General features: G+C 32.8%; 1 protein-coding gene across 5 annotated transcripts in view; it reads left to right on the top strand.

The window, feature by feature from the left end:
- Window positions 1-22,208, top strand: part of ATR (ATR checkpoint kinase) — a 127,888-nt gene that overhangs the window by 48,761 nt on the left and 56,919 nt on the right. For all 5 annotated transcript variants that reach the window (XM_073232325.1, XM_017660861.3, XM_073232328.1 and 2 more), the window contains 9 exons: window positions 254-397; window positions 2,440-2,533; window positions 3,533-3,658; window positions 9,366-9,572; window positions 10,376-10,489; window positions 14,561-14,676; window positions 16,172-16,292; window positions 17,627-17,764; window positions 19,509-19,719. In XM_073232325.1, coding sequence (XP_073088426.1) covers window positions 254-397; window positions 2,440-2,533; window positions 3,533-3,658; window positions 9,366-9,572; window positions 10,376-10,489; window positions 14,561-14,676; window positions 16,172-16,292; window positions 17,627-17,764; window positions 19,509-19,719 — 1,271 coding nt within the window. The remainder of the gene's footprint in view (window positions 1-253; window positions 398-2,439; window positions 2,534-3,532; window positions 3,659-9,365; window positions 9,573-10,375; window positions 10,490-14,560; window positions 14,677-16,171; window positions 16,293-17,626; window positions 17,765-19,508; window positions 19,720-22,208) is intronic.

Genomic DNA, 22,208 nt, shown 5'->3' with positions numbered 1-22,208 from the left:
ACACATACATTTTTTTCATGTTAATCCTGCCCCAAAAGGTAGTATATTATACTATAATTCACCTTGTTTTATGATATATTACAGAGATAACTCTGCTTGATTACAGAGTAGATATCTTTATTCCAGTTTTTACAGCTGCCTTATAATCCTGTTTGTTTGTATCATAACTTGTCCAGCTAATAACTCACTGATTGAACTTTATAAATAATAAAAATAACGTCTTTTAACTTTTTTTTTTTTTTTGTTCACATAGAGCTTGGAACTGCTTTGTTCATTGCCTGGATCATGCTTATCTAGGCTCCCTCCTCAGTCATGTAATAGTAGCTTTGTTACCTCTCATACACATCCAGCCTAAGGAAACTGCAGCTATATTTCACTACCTCATCATTGAAAACAGGTATTTATTGTAATTGAAATTAATAAAGATAGCAACTTTTATTCCAGTATTTTTATGTTTCATGGTATTAGAATTACTGTTGATAATGTGAAATTGTTCACATTCTTCTTAATTTGGAGTCCAAACAAAAACAATTGACATGTTTAAATTGGTACATACTGAACTGATAATATTTTAGTAACATGCTTCCATTATAGTATATTTAAAACATTAATTAGTAGGTCAGAAACTCAAAATTATTTTTCATCAGTTTGAAAGAAGCAAGGCTTACTTTACCTTTCTTCACACTTAAAAGGCAGACCGTTGAATAGCATAAGAAAGGTTAGGAAGGATGTTCATCTACTTTTTATAGCTTTCCTTAATTGAAACCTTTTTTCTTTCATTGTATTAGCCTTTTAATCAGCCTCCCTCCCTTTAGGCTTTTATCACATTTCTTCATATTGTTCATAATCAAAGGCATCTCTTTATCTGTATCATTGCAGCATAAAGAGATATTCTGTTGTTCTCCATTTCTGAACTGGCAAATTCCAAATGGTTTGTCTTGAAATTCAAGGCTTTCCAGAATTTGGCTACCTCTTTTTTTAAAAACCCTTTCCCAAGATTTTCCAAAATTAACACTAGGGTGTTGCTAATCTGGGCTGCTATTTCAAAAACATACTTTACTCCTTCCCATTTTAATTTTTCACTTGGGCTGTTTTTTAGCCTAGCATGTCTTCCTATACATTGTTAAATCCACATTTGCACTTACTGTCATATATCATGGTTCCTTTGCCTCTGAAAAGTTAGGACTTAAGTACTTATTTACTTCCTCATATGCTATTGCTATTCCCATTAAGCATTTCTATTAACTGTTCAGTCAGGAAGAAAACACTGATGAAAGGTTAATGTCATTTTTTTCCAGTTAAAACATGTTTTTCTGGTATTTTGAACATGATAAAACATCATAATCAGTAATCTAGATAACTTTTCAAATACTTTTTGAATTATGTAATCATATCTTTGCTATTTATTATAGAGTAGTCATTTCTCCCACTTTTCATATCATGGAAAAAGATCTTTTTCATTCCAGCTAGATAAGGTGACGTCATGTTCCCTTATTGAAGAAATTATTTTAGCCTTCCTTTATTGTATCCACAGTGTCTAGCACATAGTAGTTAGTTAATACATATTTGTTACTTGAATGATTGAAAACTAGACTTTAGAAATACTTTTATTTGGGCCCCCAAAAAGTAGAGTATTATATTTGAAGCAAATTAAAAATTGTAGTCTCAATAAGAATTATTATTATTATTATTTTTTTATTAAGGTATCACTGATATACACTTACGAAGATTTCACATTCAATAAGAATTATTTGTATATTTTTCTCTAAAATTCTTTTATGAGAATTTACATTTTGGGGTCAGGTTTGGCTGTCTGTTGCTGCCTTACAAGTCACTCCAAAACCTTGTATCATAAAACAATGAGCATTTTTATTTGTTCATAATTTTGCAACCTTGGCTGTGTTTAGTGGATCGATTCTTTGGCTGGTCTTGCCAGTGGTCACAGGCGTAGCCGCAGTCTGCTGGCATGTAGACTTGGCTGGACCTCTCCCTCTTTCCATGTAGCCTGTCCATATAGGTAGCCAGACTTTCCTAAATGGTGACTCTGACTCTCATGAGCATAAAAACAGAAGCTGCTAGACCTTTTTGACACTTAGGCCCCAAACTCACTCATTTCTTCTGCCATATCCTGTTAAAGCAAGTCACACCTAGCACAAATTGAAGAGGGAAGTGACTATACATGGATATGTATACAAAGACTTATAGTTTACTCAGGGCTACAAATGTAACAGACTGCCACAGTGTGATTATCTTAAATTTGATTATTTACCACTGTTGGTTAGCTAGTATCCTGCACATGATTAGGAAGAATACTTTGCATGTCAATAATCTATTAGTACTTAGCATGAATTAAATTGGCCTTAGTTTCACCTCTGCTTTGTATTTTTTTCGTATCCATACTCTTTGCAAATAATTCTTTTTCTTCTAATTAACTGTTAGGGATGCTGTGCAAGATTTTCTCCATGAAATATATTTTTTACCTGATCATCCAGAATTAAAAAAGATAAAAGCAGTTCTACAGGAATACAGAAAGGTATTAATTTTTAATTTATGGCTTAGTAGGTCACTGATACAAAATTGTGCCCAAGTTCTAATACATTGAATAGATTCTCTAGAATCATATCTAGAGATAATCATATAATGATGATTGATTCCTGATGACTACTTAATCCTATCATATATCCATGATTTTCAGCAGGAAGTTTAAGCATTTAGATCAAAGATCTATTAACATTAGATAGAACAGAGAGCATCAAGAATATAGTTCTTGTGCCTTTACTTTTCGGGTAATATGTCCTTACTTAAAGTCCCCCAAAGAAGAAGCTATCATAACTGCATGCCCTGAGTAAAGGAAGAAAAGCTGTGGAAGGATTCTAGTTATATGTGCTGCAAACCATGGTATGGAAATGTCAGATCTGACTGTTTCCTGAACTTTAGAAGGGGAATTAATCTGCAGTTCCATCATCTTGAAGTCCAGTGAATTCTCTAAAATTATGAAAATAATAATTATTCCATAAAGTTTTAGGTTATGAAGTGGGATACCTGACCTTGGGTCAGAGTAGCAGAGGTATTTCCTACAGACCCCAAGATTGGTTCTGAAGTGTTTATTTCCTCTTTTGCTGAACAGCTCATCATAGTCATAAGAAAATAAGTAGTCAAAGTAAGTAGTGAATTTTCTGTATAATTTATAGACCTGGTTCAAGGCTATTATATATCCCTTTGTAAGTTAAGGGAAACTTGTAGTTCTTACAAGAAGGATTTATTTTAGATAAGTAAATTCTTATTTAGAATTTATTGGAATAAAATTTTTCTTCAGGTCTAAAGATTTTAGAATAAAATCCCTTTTTCCCAAGAATTACTAGAAGTGACATATGGTATACAAAGGAAGAGATGGAAATTATTTTTTAAAACTGCTTTTAATTGAGGAATATTTTATCTATTTAAGTGGTAACTATATAGGTAATATAGGCCTTCCAGAATGATTTCTGAAATTGTTAGTTGGTAGTTGTAGCTCTCTGTGCTCTTTTTACAGGAGACCTCTGAAAGTACTGATCTTCAAACAACACTTCATCTCTCCATGAAAGCAATTCAGCATGAAAATGTAGATGTTCGGATTCATGCTCTTACAAGCTTGAAAGAAACCTTGTATAAAAATCAGGTATATGAAGATATAATTAAAAAGCTATAGAAAAGAAAGGTTGGAAGTTTAAAGAAAAGATGATAGGTTGGCATATTTTCTTGAGATTCAGTAGGTTCAATGAAGGAAGTGATTTTTATTTTACTGAGATTATAATACTGTATTTAGAATCATTTATCCATGAGATGCCCTTTGGGGCTGAATACCAGGGATCTGCAGCATTTTTTATTGTTTTAGAATGGTTGTGATTTGACAATTATATCTTAGGTTAGTGCATCTTCCTGAGTAAGTTTGTGTGTGTACAGCAGCAGTTTATGTGTCTTCTCATGTAATTTCCTATAGATATTTATCATATAAAATTTCAATAATTTTGCCATCTTACATTTTGAATGAATTGACAGTTTTTGTAAAGGTAAAAGGTTTAAGTTTACTTTTTCATGGGGCCACTGAACTTTATTCTTTTCTTTGGCAACATGATGTAGATTGTCCCTAATTTTGATGACAGTGAGAAGTGGTATTTAAAGTACCAGATCAATATAAATCTATAAAATGGGAAAAAAATGAACTGAGGTACTTATTTTTGCATTATCAAGGACCCATATAAGCTGTGAAAGGCTAAGACCCTCATGAGTTAGTGGTTTACAAAACTGAGTTTTGTTTATTTTCATGGTAGAAGGAAGCATTTACTTAGTACAAAACATATACATGATGGTAACAAGCAAATTCTTGTGGGTTCGTGAGCTTGTATAATGAATCTGGGTAGCAGCCAATGTGGAGATGGTCCTACCATATGTGAGGAACCTTGAATCTCCTCAAGCATAGGTCTTATGCCCTCCTAACTATGGCTCTACATTATCAGCATTATTTATATTCTCATTCTCTGTCCTACACTACATTGAAACTGCTCTGTGCTTACACTGGCCCAAACCTCTACCTGGGTTTTAGAAAACATAAAGGTCCTCTAGCTTTTTAATTTAATGTAGGCATTTATGAACAGCTGAGGATCTCTCTTCCTGGCATAAAGGCTTTTTAGTTTAGGTCATTTCTAAGTAAATGACATGGTCATGGCCTAGCAAAAGGAAACTTCATATTGTTCATCACTTCTTAGATGTAAGTGACTAAATCTGCAAACTCAAGGAGATTTGTTATAATCTTAGAGAAAAGCTACAGCTGCCCTACTTTTGCCATTTATGTCACAAAAGGTAAATCAACGTGTGGTAATTCCTGACAAGCCTTCCTTCAATGTGAAGCCCCAATTCTAATAGATTAGCTAGGCAGAGTAAGAAGGTGAGTGTACTTGCAGGAGTCTTGAAGGTCAGATTGAGTAGTCTGAATAAGATGTAATGACCATTGATTATTTTAGGGTATTTTCAAGTAACGGTTAATTTAGTTTACATTGATATGTAGCTGGATAAATTTACTTTAGGTTGGTAAGAAGAAAACTAAAGACAAGGGGGTTTTGGAGGAGCCAGAGGAGATAAGAAAAGAAGGGAAGGAATCTAACGACACTTCTTCCCAACCATACCCCAGCAGATACTGGGCTAAAACACCTAGAACAAAAGGGAGAAGGAAATGGGTTCTTTTTCAACTGCAGGAGGAAGGTAACATCAAAATGAAAAGCAGTTCGATTAAGTTCTAGAACAGTTCTGTTCAAAAGAATTTTCTGTGAGGATGGAAAATGTTCTACATCTACATCATTCAGCAGTAGCCACTAGCCACATGTGGCTCTCTTGAAATGTATGATTGAGGTACTGGATTTTTCATTTTATTTAATTTTGTTCAGTTTAAATTTAAATAGCCACATGTGGCTATTGGCTGTTATATTTGGAACTTGCAGCCCTAGAAGATGGCTGAACCTCCAGCAATATCAGAGCATGAAACTGAGGTAATACAGGGTTAGAGTCAGAGTCTTTGTAATGGATGCTCTGAGAATTCATGAGAGAACAAATGCAAAAGATATTCTTTTAAAAGTTCAGATCTTAGCCAGAGGGAGAGGAAGAAATACTTCAGGAATGTGTTAAAAGGAAGTGTTTATTTAAAAATGAACCTAGGGTTGTCATTTAACTGGCTAAATAAATAATTTGCTATAATGTAGCAACAAAGCAAACTCTAAAAGATAGTGTGACAGTTAATAAGATGATAGCTGCTATAGTCTTAGATACTTGGCTGGATAGACTGACTAACCCTATAAAGGCCCTGTACTGGGAGGTAGCCCCTAGATAGTCATTGACATTAACAACAGCTTCTATTCCTTACTTTCAAGGAGGAATATACATTTTTGAAGGATATATAAAGGACAGCTAAGCTCAATGGATAGCAGAAAATTTTTATGCTATGTCAAAAAAATTAAGCCATTGGTCATATTAAGCAACCATAAAATTGCTTTCTGAAATTTGATGTTACTCAGGAAGAAGTGAATCTTTATGGTGAAATTCCAGAAGGACAAGTTGCTTGTGTTGAGGCCAAAATAAACTTTGATGCCAATGCAAAATTCTAATGAAAAGACATCATTAGTGATTATAAATCTGAAAATGAGTCCATTGAAAATAAAACTGCTAGAGATCTCTGAGTTACCCTAGGATAATGGTGGATGCCTAAATCCGATTCTGTATTCTACTCTCCAAAACATCATAAAGAAACAAGTAGAGCAAATAAAACTATGCATAACTCATACCTCGCCATAGTTGTTGTGAGACTACTGAGAATACTATAAACTTCAAATTACCTGTAACCAGCAGAGCTATCTCTGTAGTTCCATCACAAGCTTTTGTTGAGAGTTAGTTAGATTCTGAGAAGTTGGTATGAAAAAGAAGAAAAGGGGTGGAGTAAGTAAGGATGATGAAGGAAAGATAAAATCATCAGCAGAAAGAGACACTCCCATTCTAAGTGCAACAGTACTGAAAACAGGTCCAGGATGTGGTACATCAGAGCACTGGCAACAGGGATGGTGCTTGAATGTGTGCTGAACCTAAGGTTGCTGTCTCTAAAAATCAGTATCTCTGGGGAGAAGTAAAACAATAGGAAGGGGAAGGCAACTCTTTGGAGATTTAACTTGTAAACAGAGAAGAAAATTAAGAGGGAGAATTTTAAGGGTCCTATAGAAATAAAATGAAATCTGTAAAATCAAAGATGTGCCAAATCCTTCTCCTACTACCCTACTACTAAAAAAGCTACTTATGAAAAAAACTGTACTTACTATGCTGACAGAGAGGGTACTCATGAAACCAGAATCTTGCAAGGCACTACAAAAACTTTGAATATATGTGCTCCTGAATGAGCACATCCATAGAAACAGGTAAATAGATTAGTGTTTGCTGGGGGCTGGAAGGTTGGCGGGAAATGGGGAGTGATTGATAATAGGTAGTTTCTTTTGCAGTGATAAAAATGTTCTGGAATTAGATTGTACTTGTAAGTAAACTAAGTAAATACCATTGATTTATATACTTTAAAGGAGTGAATTTATAGTATGTGAATTATATTTCAATAAAGCTGTTCAAGAAAATACAGGAAAATAAAAATAAAAGCAGAAATTAATGATATAGAAAACAGAAAAAGAGAACTAATTAATAAAAATTCTGGTTCTTTGAAAAAACTAGTAAAATAGATAAATCTCTTACCTAATACAGAACAAAAACCAGAAAGCAGAACTTAGGAAATGACAAGACACTGACATTCCTATGTCAATAGGAAATTACCATTGAAACAAAGGAAGTATTTTTTTAAATCACAAAAATCTACTGTGTACCCTTCTGTGCAAATAGATTTGTAAACTTGGATATTTTCCTTGGAAAATATAGTTTATAATAAGTAACTCCAGTAAAAATAGCTTAAAAGACTAGTTTCTGTAGAAGAAACAGAGAATATTATAAAAGAACTACATGTAGAGGAAAACCCAGTTTTCATCAGGCCTAGTGGTTTCATGAAGGATTTTTACCAAATTTTATAAGTCAGATAGTCTCAATGCTGTTTATATTGTTCTAAAACAGAGAGAATGAAGGAAAACTTCCAGGGATTTTTTTTTTTTTGAGGCAGTATAGAGCTATGCTCACTAAACTCCATGAAGATAGTACAAAGCAATAAAATGAAATTTCATTATTACCAGTATCAATGCAAAAAACTCTAGATGAAATATCAAACAAGTCAATTTCATATGAAGAAAACAATACCCCATTACCTGTTGTAATTTATTCCAGATTGCAAGGATGATTCAAATTTGGCAATCTATTAATATAAGTCATTATGTTAATAGACTATTAATATAATTCATTATATTAATATAATTCATTATATTAATAGACTAAGGAGAAAAATTATACTGTTATTTCCATAAATGCTGAAACAGTCTTTGACAAAGGCTTTAAAATCCACTTCAGATAAAAATACTACAAAAAAAGGGAATTAATGGATACTACCTTAATATATTATAAATGCCTACCTATGTACATGTGTGTGTTTATTTATATGCATGCATACATACATACATACACATACTTAATGGCAAAATAAAATGCATTTCCACTAAAAGCAAGCTTGCTCATTATCTCCACTACAATTTAATATTTAGTTGGAAGTATTAGCCAATGAATTTAGATAAGAGAAAGCAGAATCATAAGAATTGAAAAAAGATGTAAAACTATATTTACAGATGATAAGCTAACTTAGAATTATCAGTAAAACTAACACAGATAACAAACTAATTCAGTGGGATAGCACATAAAAATATATAAATCAATAATCTTCATATAATAAATAACCAGATAGAAGATTTGTTGGAAAACCCGATTTAATATAGTAACAGAAAAAGAGAATATACTTAGGAATAAGAGTAACAAGAAATGTGTAAACCAATAAGAGGAAAAACTTTGAAATGCTTCTGGGACACACAAAGTATAATAAACAAATAGAAAGCATCCCTTATTTATTGGGTAGGTTGACTCAAAATTATAAAGATTTCAGTTCTCTCTACAGTAACATAAATTCAATGCCATCCCAAAGAAATACCAACAAGTTGTTTGTTTTCTTAACTAGAAAAGTACATAGTGATGTAATATGGATAAACAAGTAAAAACACCTAGGAAAACTTGGGGGGAAAAAAAGCAACTATGAGAATTCCATAAGCTCTACCAGACATTAATATACTTTATAGTCTCTGTAATTATAACAATGGGATTCTGGTGCATGAATAAACCAGTTGGGAAAGAATAGAAAGTTTAGACGTAGACCCTAATGTATATACTTTTTAGTCTTGTTGTTTAACTAACAGCTGTTCCTGCTTGACTTACTTACTGAAATAATCTGTCCACTATCCTTGAAAAGTTACCCTAAGTTCTTTTCAACTTCTTCATTGCTGCTTTACCTTGTAAATATATTTGTTATTATATATATCATATATTTTAGTTGTTTACATGTCTATTTTCCACTTAGACTGTAAACTCACTGGGATGAGACTATGTCTTACTTTTGTATACTACTGATGTAATAATAGTAACTGCTTAATAGATTTAAATTAAAACTTTCAAACCCTATTAATGATTCTAATCCTATAGAACAATTGTGAACTATATTATGTGAACTCATCAAAAACTAGCTGAAAAGAACTGCAGAGACAGGAATTTCATTTTGTCAATACTTCTGTCAGATATTCCATAGTATTTTTAAGCATTCTAGTTAGGAAAACATACTAGTTTGTAGAAGCTATGTAAAAACTTACTTTCTACTTTTATTTTAGGAAAAACTGATAAAATATGCAACAGATAGTGAAACAGTGGAACCTGTTATCTCACAGTTGGTGACAGTGCTTTTGAAAGGTTGCCAAGATGCAAACTCTCAAGCTCGGTTGCTCTGTGGGGAATGTTTAGGGGAATTGGGGGCAATAGATCCAGGCCGATTAGATTTCTCAACAACGGAAACACAAGGAAAAGATTTTACATTTGTGGTAAGTAGTGGTAATTTTTAAAAAGTAGAGTTCTCTGTCCTATTGGGGCTTCTGTATTTGATTTACAAAGAACTGTTGAGATTACCCTTAGTGGCAACATTGTCTAAACTAGACAATTTAGGTAACTTTGGGTTTATTCCTTAATATTATTGCAGACACTTTGAATCAAAAATAATAAAGTTTGAGCCCAGTCTAGTGTGCTGTTTTCTTTTAAATAAAGCTTCTTAACCCAGTAATGGCAAATATTTAAAACCTATGAATTATTTAAATATTACTATTTAAACACTGTGGCTAAGTATTTCTGTGGAAAGCTCATTTCCCAGGGTATTCTCATAGTGTGTAAATAAAAAAGTTTCTGTGGTCAAATGAGTGGGAAATTGTGAAACAAAATTAACGGAAGATTTAATATATCGATGTGCACTGTGAGTGTTCACTGTGAATCTTCAAGAGTTACTTTAAAATTATTTCTCAGAGCGTCTCATTGCTGGGGTCCTATAGAATGCAATTTAGGATGTATACACAGTTTTGTTTATAAGAGTTAAAAATTAAAAAATGCAAATTGTTGAAGCTATGCAAATGTTGAATACACTTTATAAAATAGCCTAAAAACCCTTAGGTTTGGTTGCTTAGCTATGGATTATATTTTGACCTTGGTACCAAATTTAGTTTGAACCCTAACTGTTCTTTTTCTAAGTTAAATTCACTTAGTCTACTAGTTAAATTAACCATGGAAGTCATGGTACAGCTGAAGAAAATTGATATAAATAATTCTTGAATTTTAATTTTTTCTTTCTTTTATTGAGACTGGAGTAGAAGATTCAAGCTTTGCCTATGGATTATTGATGGAATTAACAAGAGCTTACCTTGCATATGCAGATAATAGCCGAGCTCAAGATTCAGCTGCTTATGCCATTCAGGTAAGAGTGCATGTAGTCATTACTGGTATTACATTATTGAATTCTGGTAAGAAAGTTGTAAACTATACTTGGAAACTCTTTTAATTTTTTTAAACTATCATTTTTATTATCAAAGTTCATGACAAATTTCAGAGAGTACAGAAATATATCCTCTAACAGATTAGTATAGGTACTTGAAGATTTTTTTCTATGTATATGCAAATATATATGTTTTCTCCACCAAACAAGGGGATCATGTTACTTACAATGTGCTGTAACTTGATTTTCTTTTGTGTTTAACAGTCTGTCTTGGGTAATTTTCTGTATCAGTACATATATTTCTCATTATTTTCAACAACTTAGTATTCAATATGAATGTACCATTATTTAAGAAATTTATTTAACACATTTAGGATGTGTTCAATGTTTTGCTTTCATAAAACATGACTTAGAAACACATATATTTCTGAGGACTTGAATGAAAATATTAATATAAATATCTAAAATTTACAGTATGCCTCAAAGCAAGTACAGAATTTACACTGGATATATTGTATCAAAAAGTTTCATTAGTTTATACTGCTTTGACAAACCTGCCTTTTATCAAAGTTTTAAATGTTGCCAGTGTGATAGATAAGAAATGGTATAGTTTCAATTTGCATTTAATTATGAGAAAGCTATATCATCCTTAATATATTTATCACTTTTTATGTGAATTTTCTGTGGATGATCTTTGCCCATTTTTCTCTTGGTATAAGTCTGCTTTTCTTTATTGCTTTTTTAAGACTTATTTGAATATAATGGAAATTAATTATTTGTCTATTAGACATGTAATATTTTTCCAGTTTGGCTTTCTTTGCCCTTTTACTGGTAGTTTTCTCAATTAAAAGTTTTTTTTTGTTTTGTTAGATATTCAAGTCTGGAATTCATGATGACAGGTTTAGGCTGCCAATATAAATTAGGAGGTTTTCATTGTAGAGATGGTATTTAAAACTATGGTTCTAGATGAAATGGTCAAGAGATGGAGTATAGGTAAAAAGGTTCTAATAATTGAGCCCCGGACATTGAGAAATCAGTGAGAAGAAGAGGGAACAAGTAAAAAAACTGAGAAGGAGCTGCCAATAAGATAAGAGAATGTGCTGTTCTGCAGAAGATAAGGAAGTATTTCAAGAAGTATGTAGAGTGATCCACTGTTCAAAATGCAGATCATAGGTGTGACAACCTAAGGATTGAAAATTGACCATTGGCTATAGTAACAAAAAGGTTATTGGTGACCTTGACAAGAGCAGCTTCAGTGGAGCATAGAAAGTCTTAATAGAGTATTTTTAAGAACACGTGGGAAGAGGGGAATTAGAGAAATTACAGGAACTCCTTTGAGGAGTGTTGCTATCAAGGAGAGCAGAAGAATGAGATAGTAGCTGGGGAGGAAAGACGATTGGAAAAATAACTGTGTTTACATGTTGCTTGGGAACAATTTAGCAGAGAGGAGAAGTGTGATGATGTAGGAGAGAACTGATGTAATATATTCTAAATAGGCAAAGAGATGTGGAATATAATGTATAAGTAGAAGGGGTAGCCTAAATTATAAACAAAAACAATTCCTCTGTAGTAACAGAAAACAGAGCATATGGACATAGATACTGCCAAGCTGGGTAGATACGAGGGAACTTGTTGGTCTGTTTGGATTGCTTCTGTTAGTATCTTCATGTTTTTAAGAGTGTAAAATAGTGCTAGTATCAAAAAGTTCAAGAATTGCTGACCTCCTAAGCCTGAGATTGGAGGTTGATTAAGAGGGGTTTTGTTAGCTAGAACTGCTTTGTCAAACATCAGAAAAAACTGGCTTCAAACAAAAATTTAATATTTTAAAGTTAAATGAAAATGGGTTTTATATATTTCTGCATTTGAACTTTTCATATACTTTCTTACGTTTATTTAAAAATATCAAATGTATGTGTGTACATAATTTGCTAGACAGTGCTTATATTTTATAATATTAGAAATACATCTGTTATTTCTGGCCATTTTCAGTAGAATTGGAAAGAAAGAGTAATAGGTGATGAAACATACAATATCCTAACATATTTATCTTGTTTTGAAGATTGATACTAAAGACAAAGATTTTTTTTTTTCATTTATAAAATCCCATTTGTTTTACTTTCACTAAGGTAGAATACAACCATTTATTACTGGGGTTGAATAATAATTTGGTTTTTTAACATTTGCATTTTATTTTCAGAATTTTAAGTTCAATATTTTGAGATATCTTGAATTTTTTTTGAAAGTACAGTGCCCCTAAAAAGGGCTATAGAGCATTTTTATTTTATATATATATTTTTTAAATTTTTTTGAGAGGGCATCTCTCATATTTATTGATCAAATGGTTGTTAACAACAATAAAATTCTGTATAGGGGACTCAATGTACAATCATTAATCAACCCCAAGCCTAATTCTCAACAGTCTCCAATCTTCTGAAGCATAACAAACAGGTTCTTACATGGTGAACAAGTTCTTACATAGTGAATAAGTTCTTACATGGTGAACCGTGTAAGGGCAGTCATCACAGAAACTTTCGGTTTTGATCCTGCATCATGAACTATAAACAATCAGGTCAAATATGATTATTTGTTTGGTTTTTATACTTGATTTATATGTGAATCCCACATATCTCCCTTATTATTATTATTATTATTATTTTTTTTTTAAATAAAATGCTGAAGTGGTAGGTAGATACAAGATAAAGGTAGAAAACATAATTTAGTGCTGTAAGAGGGCAAATGTAGATGATCAGGTGTGTGCCTGTAGACTGTGTGTTAATCCAAGCTAGACAAAGGCAACAAAACATCCACAGATGCAGAAGATTTCTCTCAAAACGGGGGGTGAGGTTCTAAGCCTCACCTCTGTTGATCCCCAATTTCTCACCTGATGGCCCCCCTGCGACTGTGCCTGTCTTAGGTTGTTCCTCCCTTGAGGAATCTTACCCGTCTCTGGCTAACCAGTCATCTTCCAGGGCCATACAGGGAAATGTAAAGTTGGTAAGTGAGAGAGAAGCAATATTGTTTGAAAAGGTTAGCTTTTTACTTCTTTGCAGATTTATGCCCTGTGACTTCTATGCCCAGCATTTGTCTTGAGGTATCTTTACCACTTGGAAGAATTATGATACTTGGTAATTTCGATATGAGGCACGAATTCAACTAAAGGGTTGTAATTAGGAAGGAAGAAGAAAAGCTATAGAAGTAGCAGACGGAAGAAAACATGGGAAGATTGATTATTTCTTTGACATATCTTCTTGTAGAGTAACATAAGCATGTATAGGTTTTAAACTACTAATTAAATTGCGTATACACATTAACATAGTAGGAGTACAGCTACATAACAAAAGCAGACCTACAATTACCAGCCATATCCAGTGAAACCAAGAAAACCAGTTAGGCACCCTAGGCATTTGTGAAGACTTATCAATGATATGATGAATATTGTCTAACTGAATTTGAATAGTTTGAGAAAAATCAGACAAATTAAAACAGCCCGTTCCTGGGAACTGTTCACATCCCATATGTTCTTTTAACAGTAGATAGTCTATAGTTGCACGATTTTGGAGCACTGCAACTTGTACTTCTCCTAATTCTTGGTTGAGTTCCAACAGTATAGATCCAGTCAAATTTGTTGTTTTACTGTTTGCACAGGCCAGCTTAGATATGAGATATCTTGAATTTTTAGAATATTTTGTATTTGTAGTTGCTTTCATTTAAAATTCAGAAAAGATCAAATTCTAAGAATTATACTGCAGATATAGAATATTCCAATTTTTTTCCTACCCAGATAGCTCTTAGTCTTATATTTCAGTGCATATTATATGTATAGAGCACAAACTGACTTCATGGTCTAGTACTGCCACAGCTTTGTGGCCTTGAGTAAGTCACCTAAATAGTTTTAAGCATTGAAATAAATGTCCTAGCAAGTTCAGAACTCTAAAATTTTATAATTCTATATATTTTTAATGTATTTTGTAATTACAGTGTGAAGAATGTTGATGAATATAAAGATTAATCTGCTTCACTGTGGGTTTACAAATGTAAAATATGTATTTGTAGGAGTTACTTTCTATATATGACTGTAGAGAGATGCAGACTGATGGCCCGGGTCACCGGTTGTGGAGGAGATTTCCTGAGCATGTTCGGGAAATACTGGAACCCCATCTGAATACTAGGTCTGTAGGTCATTAAAGCTATTGTCATAACATTGTTTTTAACTTTACAAAATTGTTGTATTTTATATAACTTTTAGCATTAGAAGTATTTTCAATATATTCTAATATGTATTTTCACTATGATTTATACTTATAATCTTGTCAAAATGAGAATTAAGTCTGCTTATTGGTAAAATTCTACAACTTTTAAGTATTTAGACAAACCTGCTGAAACTGAAAAGATTGATTTATATTTTTAAATTCAGCTGTCAGTAGTTCTTTGAAAGAATCTGCTTTTAGTTGAATATGAATTTAAGGTTTTTATAGGTGAAATTAATATAAAAACTTCAGGGTTTGAAGCTAATCCCAAAGCTGTTAGTAATCCCAATTAGAGATTAGAAATTTTTAACCTTCCCATTTTCTCTTCATAGAGATATTTTTTCCCTCTACTTTTAAAAAAGTATTTTCTAACCTTTTAAAAAATCAGCTTGAATAACTTTGTTAGGACTGATTGAAATCCATAAAATTACAATTTTTTAAAATTAGAAACAACTTTAGGTACTCTAGGTCACATGCTTATAGATATGTGACCACGTGGAAATTACTTTCCTTCTTTTAGTTTTAGTATGGTGCTTAGACTTGTAGTAAAAATTTTTATAAAAGCCCTTAAGTATGCAGAAGCCCTTTTATATTCAGAAATCTTTTAAATTTAGAACCTTGTATACTTAGCAACAGTGGGTACAGCTGGTAAAGACAATATGGCAGTTGATTGGGTAGAGGATGTTACCTAGTGAGTGCTTCCAGTGAAGGACCACTTAGAACAAGCTGGTTAGGGACAGAGGTAATGAGTGGGAGATGGCTTAGCAGGGTCAAGGGACAGAAGACCTCAACAAGAGGGAGCAGATATGTTAGTGTAACTGGGTAAAATAATTGAAAATTTAGGAAATTGGCTATAGAGTGAGATGTCTAAATAGTTTGTTTTGGAAGTGAAGAAAGTTTATTTTGAATTGGCGAGGGTGTCCTGATGAAGAGGTAGAGGAGAAAGTCATTGAGAAGTTTTGCGTTTGCCTAAGTGGTGCAGCCAGACATTGAAGTCACTCAGGATGATGAGAATTAGGGAATAAAGAAAACACATAGAAATGTACTAAAATTTCAGTGAGTTTGGTGGGGATGCCCATAATGAGGAGTAGAGATGAGTGTACCAGGATGGCTTGAAACTCAAAGGAACAGATCTTTCTCACACAAAAATATGGAGTTGGAAGGATCTCAAGGAGCATCGAGGAAAGGGAAGAGGCAGACTCAAATCCCTTGAAGTACTTGGAGTGTGCAAGAATGACCTCCCACCCACTATTAAGAACAACTTAGGAATAGTAGTATCTTTAAACAGATTTCAGTAAAGGCATGGCAGTAGCGGGGTATTCGGTGAAGGAGTTGATATACTTTCTTAATACTTCTTTACTAAGGTTATTAACAGATATATAATATATTTTTAATAAACAAAATTTTTAAATTACAGATATAAGAGTTCTCAGAAGTCAACAGATTGGTCTGGAGTAAAGAAGCCAATTTACTTAAGTAAATTAGGTAATAACTTTACAGAATGGTCAGCATCTTGGGCAGGTTATCTTATAACAAAGGTAAGAGAACTCGTTCAGAATTTGTTAACTGAACAGAAATTCTAAAGGAAACTGGAACATCTATCTGAATGCATAGCACACACAGCAGACCTTGAAATATGTGTGCTAACAGTGATAGAAGTATTTATGGAAAATGTTTGCTAATAGAGAGTAACAATTTCTCTATTGGTACTAGTAACAATTTCTGGGTAAGAAAGTAATTATTTTCTCAAGCAAATTATTATGGTCTTAATGTGTTTGTAAAATGTCCATTACAATATGTCTTTTCATTTTGCATTGTATAATAATACTGTTTAAAAGCCTATAAATGCCTTCTCAAGAGTTTTTGTACATAGTAAAAATATTTTTTTATATAAGAAAAAGATATATGTTCCCTTTGTGGCTGCTTCTAAAAGAGGATACATTATCTAAACATCCTCCAAAATAAAAACAAAGATAGTTAAAAGAAATTAGATTTCCTGGAGAAAAAGAGGTATATTTCTGATGTTTTCCTAATTTGAGATTTCTACATGCCTGACAGACAAGAAGGTACTCTGTGTTCTGAGAAAATGTTTAAGGCATATTTAAGATTCACAGCTTTTGTATTTAATTTATATTTCTGTTATTGTTTTATAATATTATAATTTATATGTGGCAATTTCAAGAAAGTTTCTCTCTTGTGAACATACTGAAAATATATATGAATTGTAGAATACTATTAAATTAATGACTTTCAGCTCTGGATTCTTTTATTAGCTTTGTTTTATTTTTTAAGTGAAGTATTTACATTTTGAAGAAGGAAAAACCTTTACAATTTTATAAGAAAACAGTAATATTAGTAAAATCAAAGGCTAGATCCTAACAATAAAATTTGACTATAAGTCCATGTCATTTAAATTTCTGTTTTTTTTCCTTTAGTTAATCACTGTTAACTTATTACTTAATAGCTTAGTACTTAAAATATAAAATAAGATAAAAATGTGAATCTTATACTTAATATGCTGGCCCAGAGTATACTTTTTGGTTACTTTAGTCATCTATGTGCTCAGGTAATTAACACACTAAATTTAATGTTAGCTAAGTAAAATATCTATAATTAGGTAAGTTAGTGTGTAACAAAACATGATACATGTAAAAATGAACTCTAAGGGGGGAAGGCCATTTGTGCTGAGGTGGTGGACATTGTCTTTAGGGGTCTCAGTGGTTCAGGCTGTGGGGAGTATTTGGAGTGACCAAAGAGGTGGTGTTCTGAGATCCTTGTGTGCATGCCCTCTCCATAAGAGAATGTGGTTTTGGCATTAATCAGTAGAATAAAATGTATAAAATTATTCTCTCTAAACCTTTTGAGTTTATAGGTTCGGCATGATCTTGCCAGTAAAATCTTCACCTGCTGTAGTATTATGATGAAGCATGATTTCAAGGTGACCATCTATCTTCTTCCACATATTCTTGTTTATGTCTTGTTGGGTTGTAACCAAGAAGATCAGCAAGAGGTGAGATACCATTATTTGGTTCATGTTTGTCCAAACATTTGTCCAATGTAATGAGTATTAGAAAGGCTCTGAGTAGGAAAGTTAGATCAATGTATGGCTATGTATGTACATGTCTAGATGCTTATAAAATCCTTCTTATCCTTTTATTTATCAAAGAATTATACAATGCTTAGTGTAGAAAACTAGAAAGTATGTATTATTAATATGCCTAAATATTCATAGAACTTTTTGAGAATGATACATAAGAAACTATTGATAGTGTTTTTTCTGGGCAAAAGAACTATGAATTAGGGTAAAGGAGGGAGAATATTCTCCTTTTTGTTTACAATTTTCATAAAGTTTTATTTTTTAACCACATACATATGACACTTTTTTTTTTAAGGTGACATTATTTTTGAAGTATACCTTTTGACTACCATTCCTGATTCCACATCCCCAGAGGTCATCACTGTCATCACTGTTATTAATTTATTATTTCTAGACTTTTTTTTTAATTCAGCTGGTTCTGTTTTTTTTTTATGATGTTATCCCATTGTAGGTATTTTTCTGCAACTAGGGTTTTTTATAATACATATACAACAATATTCTATAATGTATATATTATATATACAACATAATACTGTTATAATTATAATAAATAATACAATATAATTAATATAGTATATATATTGAGCCACCCTTTTTAATATTAATGTTGCATAATGTAATCCTTTCATTTTATAGTTTTACCATAGTTTATTTAACCATTGACATAATAATAATTATTTCCAGTTCTTTGCTTTTACAAACAATGCTATAGTAAACATCATGGTAATTCTTACTTGTGAAAGTGTTTATGTACATGTGTCTAGGGTGGATTCCACAAAGTAGAATTATTGGGTTATGTGGTTTGTACATTTAAATTTTATTAGAGCCTGCAAAATTGTTTACACTGATTTATCATCTAACCAACAGTTCACAAGTGTATCCAGCTCCCATACACTTGCCAATAGTAATATTTTGAAACATTTAAATTATAGGCAACATGGTGAGTAAAAAAAGAACATTTTATTGTTTTAATTTGCGTTTTCATTATTACGAGTAGTTATATTCATGGCCATTTGGATTACTTTCCTATGAACTGTTTATATCCTTTATTTGGAATGTGTGTGTGTCCCTTTTAATTAATTATTAGGAATTCTCTGTATATCCTGATACCAATTACATCCTGCAGATATCTTTCCTACTTAGTGGTGTTCATTTTAACCTTTGCTTATGCCTTTGGCCATGCAGAAATTTTAAATGTCAATGACAAATTAATAAACCTTTTATAACTTTTGAGTTTTAAGTTTGTTATGTGATACCTACTCTTCTTTTCCAATGTCAGGACTATATTTTCCTACATATTCTTCTAGTTCTTTTGTTTCTACACTTAGCCCTTTACTTACTCTGAAATTGATTTTTGCAGATAGTAAAAGATATTGCATTAAGGTTTTTTTTTTTTACTACTAGTTAACAGTGTTACAATTTCTGGAATAATCTGGAAGAATTTTTAAATATTTTTGGTTTACTTTCGTAACTTTCACAATGGACTTTCTTTTTTGACTGTCAATTTACTAGTTTAATTATATAAAAAGGATAATTTATTATTGATCCTTGTATTTTCTTTTGAAAACTGTTGCCTTAGAATGGTAAGTCTTATCTGTTAGACAATAGCAAAATGATATTATATAGACCTATCATTAACCATAAGAGTTCTTCTTAGGTTTATGCAGAAATTATGGCAGTTCTAAAGCATGATGATCAGCGTACCCTAAGTACCCAAGACAGTGCATCTGATCTATGTCAGCTCAGTACACAGACTGTGTTCTCCATGCTTGACCATCTCACACAATGGGCAAGGCACAAATTCCAGGCACTGAATGCTGAGAAATTTCCAAAAAGCAAATCAAACAGAGATAAGGTAGACTCAATAGGTAAGTCATAACTTCTGTTTATTTTCTTCTCTTAGTTATTAACTGGTTAGCTTCTTCATGAATCAGTACTATAAAGGTTACTAAAAGGGGAATCTCATTAACATTGAAAATGAGATATGACATATTCCCAATGATATAAGCATTTGATGAGAAGAATTTATCAGATAGTAATAGCTACTCTTATTTGTCTTGAACCTTTGTTTTTTTCCATTCTTGAATCGAGTGGATAAAATATATGGTCTTTCTGCTTCTGTGTACCTCAACCATTTTAATGGACATCATATTTCCCCTTCTGGGCTTTGAGGCTAATTGAAAACTTTACTATTTAAAAGTCCTTAAAGAGACCTTAACTTACACAGTTCTCAATTTGTGAGCATCTCCCTCTTGTTCATAAACCTATAAAAGCATATACATTTCTTTTTAAACACAGCAGTTTTTTTTGTTTTTTCTTTTTGGTATCATTAATATAAAATCCTATGACCAACATGGTGGTTACTAGATTTCCCCCATTATCAAGTCCCCACCACATACCACATTACAGTCACTGTCCATCAGCATAGTAAGATGCTATAGAGTCACTACCTGTCTTCTCTGTGCTATACTGCCTTTCCCATGCGCCCCACCCCCACGTTATGTGTGCAAATCGTAATGCCCCTTATTCCCCTTCTCCCTCCCTTCCCACCTGCCATCCCCAGTTCCTTTCCCTTTGGTAACTCTCAGTCCATTCTTGGGTTCTGTTAGTCTGCTGCTGTTTTGTTCCTTCAGTTTTTGCTTTGTTCTTATGCACCACAGATAAGTGAAATCATTTGGTACTTGAATTTCTCTGCCTGGCTTATTTCACTGAGCATAATACCCTCTAGCTCCATCCATGCTGTTACAAATGGTAGAATTTGTTTTCTTCTTATGGCTGAATAATACTCTATTGTGTATATGTACCACATCTTCTTTATCCATTCATCTACTGATGGACACTTAGCTTGCTTCCATTTCCTGGCTATTGTAAATAGTGCTGCGATAAACATAGGGGTGCATCTGTCTCTTTGAAACTGGTATTCTACATTCTTAGGATAAATTCCTAGGAGTGGAACTCCTACGTCAAATAGTATTTCTATTTTTAGTTTTTTGAGGAACCTCCATACTACTTTCCACAGTGGTTGAACTAGTTTACATTCCCACCAGCAGTGTAGGAAGGTTCCCCTCTGCATCCTTGCCAACATTTGTTGTTGTTTGTCTTTTGGATGATGGCTATCCTTACTGATATGAGGTGATATCTCATTGTGGTTTTAATTTGCATTTCCCTGATAATGAGCGTTGTGGAGCATTGCATCTTTTCATGTGCTTCTTGGCCATCTGAATTTCTTCTTTGGAGAGGTGTCTGTTCATATCCTCCACCCATTTTTTAATAGGGTTATTTGCTTTTTGGATGTTGAGGTGTCAGAGTTCTTTATATATTTTGGATGTTAACCCCTTGTCTGATATGTCATCTACAAATATATTCTCCCATACTGTAGAATGCCATTTTGTTCTAATGATGGTGTCTTTTGCTGTGCAGAAGCTTTTTAGCATGATATAGTCCCATTTGTTCATTTTTTATTCTGTTTCCCTTGCCCAAGAAGATGAGTTCAGGAAAAAGTTGCTCATGTTTATATTTAAGAGATTTCTGCCTATCTTTTCTTCTAAGAGTTTTATGGTCTCGTGACTTACATTCAGGTCTTTGATCCATTTTGAGTTTAGTTTTGTGTATGGGTATAGACAATAATCCAGTTTCATTCTCTTCCATGTAGCTGTCCACTTTCGCCAACACCAGTTGTTGAAGAGGCTGTCATTTCCCTACTGTATATCCGTGACTCCTTTATTGTGTATTAATTGACCATATATGCTTCAGTTTATATCAGGGATCTCTAGGCTGTTCCATTGGTCTGTGGGTCTGTTCTTGTGCCAGTACCAAACTGTCTTGATTACTGTGGCTTTGTAGTAGAGCTTGAAGTTGGGGAGCATAATACCTCCCAGCTTTATTCTTCCTTCTGAGGATTGCTTTGGCTGTTTGGGGTCTTTCGTGGTTCCACATGAATTTTAGAACTATTTGTTCCAGTTCATTGAAGAATGCTGTTGGTACTTTGATAGGAATTGCATTGAATCTGTAGATACCATTAGGCAGGATGGCCATTTTAACAATATTAATTCTTCTTATCCATGAGCATGGGATGTGTTTCCATGTATTGGTATCTTCTTTAATTTCTCTCATGAGTGTCTTGTAGTTTTCCGAGTATGGTCTTCTTCCTTGGTTAGGTTTATTCCTAGGTATTTTATTCTTTTTGATGCAATTGTGAATGGAATTCTTTTCCTGATTTCTCTTTCTGCTAGTTCATCGTTAATGTCTAGGAATATGCTGCAACTTTGCTGAATTCAGATGTTAGATCTAGTAATTTTGGAGTGGATTCTTTAGGGTTTTTTATGTACAATATCATGTCATCTGTGAACAGGGACAG

This window comes from Manis javanica, chromosome 3 (assembly GCF_040802235.1).
Source record: "Manis javanica isolate MJ-LG chromosome 3, MJ_LKY, whole genome shotgun sequence".
Lineage (NCBI taxonomy): Eukaryota > Metazoa > Chordata > Mammalia > Pholidota > Manidae > Manis > Manis javanica.
Note: the sequence above shows the minus strand (reverse complement) of the source record. Positions and strands in the feature narration are given on the sequence as shown.